This window comes from Hibiscus syriacus, unplaced genomic scaffold (assembly GCF_006381635.1).
Source record: "Hibiscus syriacus cultivar Baekdansim isolate YM2019G1 unplaced genomic scaffold, ASM638163v2 tig00110348_pilon, whole genome shotgun sequence".
Taxonomy (NCBI): domain Eukaryota; kingdom Viridiplantae; phylum Streptophyta; class Magnoliopsida; order Malvales; family Malvaceae; genus Hibiscus; species Hibiscus syriacus.
Genome location: NW_024062699.1, coordinates 2296692 through 2301201, shown reverse-complemented (window position 1 = coordinate 2301201; position 4510 = coordinate 2296692). Strand labels below are relative to the sequence as shown.

At 33.4% G+C, this 4510-nt stretch overlaps 1 protein-coding gene across 2 annotated transcripts; it reads left to right on the top strand.

Annotated features, from left to right (window-relative positions):
• Positions 1-2116: 2116 nt before the first annotated feature.
• Positions 2117-3277, top strand: LOC120120790 (probable WRKY transcription factor 29). 2 transcript variants are annotated; one of them, XM_039140317.1, is made up of 3 exons: positions 2117-2543; positions 2632-2748; positions 2836-3277. In XM_039140317.1, exons 1-3 carry the CDS (start codon positions 2197-2199, stop codon positions 3260-3262), a joined length of 891 nt encoding a protein of 296 aa, XP_038996248.1. In that variant the 5' UTR covers positions 2117-2196; the 3' UTR covers positions 3263-3277. The 2 variants fall into 2 exon arrangements, with proteins under 2 accessions (XP_038996248.1, XP_038996247.1); XM_039140316.1 differs by having other exon boundaries at positions 2117-2546.
• The last annotated feature ends 1233 nt before the right edge of the window (positions 3278-4510 follow it).

Below are 4510 nucleotides of genomic sequence, written 5' to 3'. Positions count from 1 at the left end.
TCACGTTTACTTCTTTTATAACTTAATCATTAAACTTTTTATCGCTATTCTTTGATTTTCAATTAAATCTCGAATTAAACCATTATTTTATCAAACAAATTTAATTAAACATGGATTTTTAATGATTATAATTTAATATTTAATGTATAAAAAAAATTTCTGATCATCATATTAAAAAATTGATTTGAGATTTCCGGATGTTATACTTTATATTTAGAGTCATTTGATGAAGTAAATGGATGACTGAGATTAAATTTTTATGCTTTCACATTATACAACTTTTTATTTGCAAAATTTAGTTATTAAATAAAATAATAATTTATATTTAATACAATGATAATTTATAATACTATGCATTGTCAATATTTATTTTATTTTCTTTTTTTGATTAAATTCATGGTTAATAAATTAAATAATAACACATTAAAAATTTAAAACTACCATTGTTATCATCTTATTCACAAATAATACATATCAGACATTATCACAGCATGAATTTTAACCTATACAAATATGCATATTGTTTTTTTTTATTAAAAAAAATCCAGAACGACCCACAGACTATCATATATGTTATTCATCAGAATGTTGATAGCCAAAGATGTTTTGCAGGCTGCAACTAATGTATTAAGATTAATTAACAGACGTGTTAATCACGTTGCAAGTTGCGCAACGAAGACAGCAACTCATCGTATTTTCAGCCAATAAAAAAGAAGCTACTCTTCATATAATAATCCTTACTTTTCATTTTTTTAGTTTTCGCCAACGTAGCAGTTGTTCCAGGTCTGATGAACTCTACCAACAGATCGTCCGTAAAGAAAGGCTTCTTAAAACAACGATTTCATTTGCATATGAGACTAGGCCTAACCATGCCCTATATGCAAATTGGCCGATTTTTATTGTTTTTTTTCTTCCGAATCTATGCATTTTTTTTAATGAAATAGCATTCCCTAATTTAGATAGTATATATTGATTCTCTTTTGGAGAAGTTTATGGGAAAGTTTGCAGATGATCAATTACATTAATATTTCTGCATGAAATCTATTCTCCAATCATTTTATTAGATAAGTCATGAGTTCTTCAAGTTGGTGTAGAAGAAAGTGACTGGTTTGTCCCAAATCATGCTAAACCGTAAGATGCCTTTATACGATACATGCACGCTCTCCAAATGATCATATATCAGAGATGAATTCTTAGAAAACTGCTTTCGCTGTTAGCATATCAGATAAACTTTGGGTTTAGTCTTATAATATTTAACAGGTTTAGGTTTCAAATATATATATAAATATATCGACGGGAAGAAGTTTGGCTAGGCCAATGGCGGTTTGTCCTTTCTGGTTAAGACAACGACTATTAGTCGGTGTACGAAGGAAGAAGGAGGATCGGTCGATTATAGATGGTCGTCTTTTTCTTCCAGTCTTGATAGGAGATATTAATAGTGGTTTTTAGCATGCGTATCAACGGTACTATTTATATGTTGACATGTTAAACAAGTTTGATTACTTTGAATTTTGCTCTAACACATTATGTGAATCTGTTAGAGATTTTTTCTATACATTTGATTAGAATTCAGTACGGTGGGGATTAAGATTTTTGAAGGACTCTGTAAGCAAAGAAATCTGTATAAAAATGATGAGGTACATGTAGTTCCAATGAATCCAATCTAACAGAGATGAAGAGATTTCCAAATGTTGACTCGGAAAATATAATAATATACATTTGAAGTTACAATTTATAATTATACAATACTTGAGTAATTAACTTAACTCACATTGTAATAAATTCCAATCCAACATATATGATGAAATTTAAGGGTAATTCATTTTCCTGGTGTTTATTCAGCTTATCATCATGATTGGAATGAAATTCTACTAAAGGAAGCCGAGTCAAAAATTCTTTTCTCACCGACATCGTCAATGAAGTCATCGAAACGCCAGAAGTGAAAACTGTATACAATGCTGAATATATGAGCTGCAATGATCCTTTGACTTTTCAAAAATGTCAACTTGGTGGAAATGCGAACCAAACTTACAGGATTTCAGCTTAATTTCCAGTAAACAACAATAATCTTTTCTCTTTCTTTGAATATATAAACAAAGGCCTTTTATTTATATTTTCTCTCATATATCCATCTCCTCATTTCATCACAATTCTCTGAGTCAGCGTTCTCTCTTCTCTTATCATAAAAAATTATTGATGAGTAACTTGTACATGGAGAATTGGGATTGGCAAGCAGTAGTTGGAGAAAGCAGCAACGATGCCGGTATCTCTTACTTGGAAAACCCAGCATTCCGTTTCGATTCTTGGAGTTTTCAACAGGAAGAAGATCTTATGCGTTTCCCAGAAAATTTTGAACCCAGTCCCAAAGATTTAGATGAATTGGAAGAACTTTACAAGCCCTTCTATACTGAGTTCAATCCATATATCGTACCAGTCCTTGAAGAACATGTGGAGGAACCTGAGAACCAAATACAGCAGCAATCTGTTTCTCAGTCTGCTAATATTTCCGGTGCAAATAAGGACTCAGGCAAACCTAAAAGATCAAGGTTTGTAAAATAATCACGCTTGTGATAACAAAGTAAGAATTTAGTAAGTTTTGTTGAGTAAACAATCGATTTTCGCATGTTTCAGCCGGAAAAATCAGAAAAATAGAGTGGTGCAGCATGTAACAGCTGATGATCTTCAATCGGATAGATGGGCATGGCGAAAATATGGGCAGAAACCCATCAAGGGCTCACCGTACCCAAGGTAATTAAGCCTCTCTCTCTCTCTCTCTCTTCATTGTCATCTTTGTTTTGGTATATAAAGCTTACATTTTGTAATGGAAAAACACAGGAGCTATTACAGGTGCAGCAGCTCGAAAGGATGTTTAGCAAGAAAGCAAGTAGAGCGCAGCTGCTCGGATCCCGGAGTCTTTATCATAACATACACCGCCGAGCACAGCCATGGCCACCCGACTCGGCGAAACTCGCTTGCGGGAAGCACTCGCAAAAAGTCATCAACAGTGGCTAAAAGCCTTGCCGATAAAATTGAACTCCATGGAGCAGAGGAAACAGTTATTTCTCCGACTAACATTAAAGATGAGCTTGTGAAACACGAGAGCATAAATATGGAAGAACTAGAAATGCCGAACATAATGTTGAGTGACGAATTAGTTCAAAGCTTTGAGAACTTCGAGTTTGAGGGTTTCTTTCTCGACCAGTTTCCAGATTTGTCTCATGAAGTATGGCCCGAATCTGCAACCTTAACCGACGGTTGCTGAATTAGTCCTTAGCCATGTAACAACCAAATTGCAGAACAACTGATGCACCGCCTTTTTTTCTTTTTGGTTTTGTTAGTAACTTTTTTCTTTTTAGCACTTCCAGTTTCTGTAATTCATTTCATACAAGAGGTTGAATATACTAAGGTACATAAATAATTGGTATAACAAAAATAGAGATCCGCAACCAGTTTACAGTACTAATCTAAAAGTTTAACATCTCACAAAGACACCATAGAAATGAACAATGGAATTAGTAGTTATGGATTTAGTATAGAATCCATACATCCAACCCAGCAAACATAAATTAGGTGCGGTGCTACTGCGAGATTACTTGTATTGTTCTTCTCTGAATCAAACCGTAGTGTTTAGATTTAGTTGCAAGTAAAATTAGAGTTTTGTATTATGATACTATGAAGTAAATTAAATTACGAGGGTGTCCCACAATAGACTTTTATGATACTCTATTCGAATTAGTTCGATCAAAATAACAATACAAATAATTAAAAAAAAACATGTTTATATATATATCCCATACATGCAAGTTGCAAGTCCCACAATCGAGAGGAGCTAGCAAGCATAAGCAGCAGTTAATTTGTATATATTAATGTTAAAAGTCAAGGAAGTCAGAATTGACCAGTTTTTCAAATGCCTTTTAAGATTAAATTGTATTGCAAGTTTTATATTTTATTTCCCATACATGCAAGTTGCACTCTCATGGCTTTCTTTTTCCCGAATAAATATGACAAACCGCGTGCCATCTAATTGTAATGGAAAACGACTGTTAAATTATATTATATTAATGGAGCAAATCATCCTTTTCCATTGGTTAAGTAGCATATGGACCCTTTTATTTAAGGTTTGAATTCAATCCCTCGTTGAATTGAAAAATATATATAATAATGAAATTTGAGCAAGAATATCTCTACCATCAAAAATGGTGGAAAAAGAATGTATCTTGAGGTGGAAAGGATCTTAAACAAGAATATCTCTACCATCAAAACAAGACATACCCCAAACCACAACCCAACACATACAAACACAAACACAAGCCAATTAGCAGTGAAGAAATACGAACAAAAAGGACAACAAATGCTGATCTAAAGCAAAACCAACAACAATGGGATGTATCCAAACAGCAGCATAAACCAGATTCACCAAGCCTGCACAAACACAGCAACATAACACCACATAACACCATAACTTCATGAATCTTCAACCCAGCTCGCAAAAACACAGCACCAATGAACA

Excerpts from the sequence above, each read along its gene's own strand:
- LOC120120790 (XM_039140316.1), top strand. The coding sequence starts at position 2,197 with ATGAGTAACTTGTACATGGAGAATTGGGATTGGCAAGCAGTAGTTGGA. Across the intron at positions 2,547-2,631 it reads GGCAAACCTAAAAGATCAAG|CCGGAAAAATCAGAAAAATA; the intron begins GTTTGTAAAATA and ends CGCATGTTTCAG. Across the intron at positions 2,749-2,835 it reads AAGGGCTCACCGTACCCAAG|GAGCTATTACAGGTGCAGCA; the intron begins GTAATTAAGCCT and ends GGAAAAACACAG.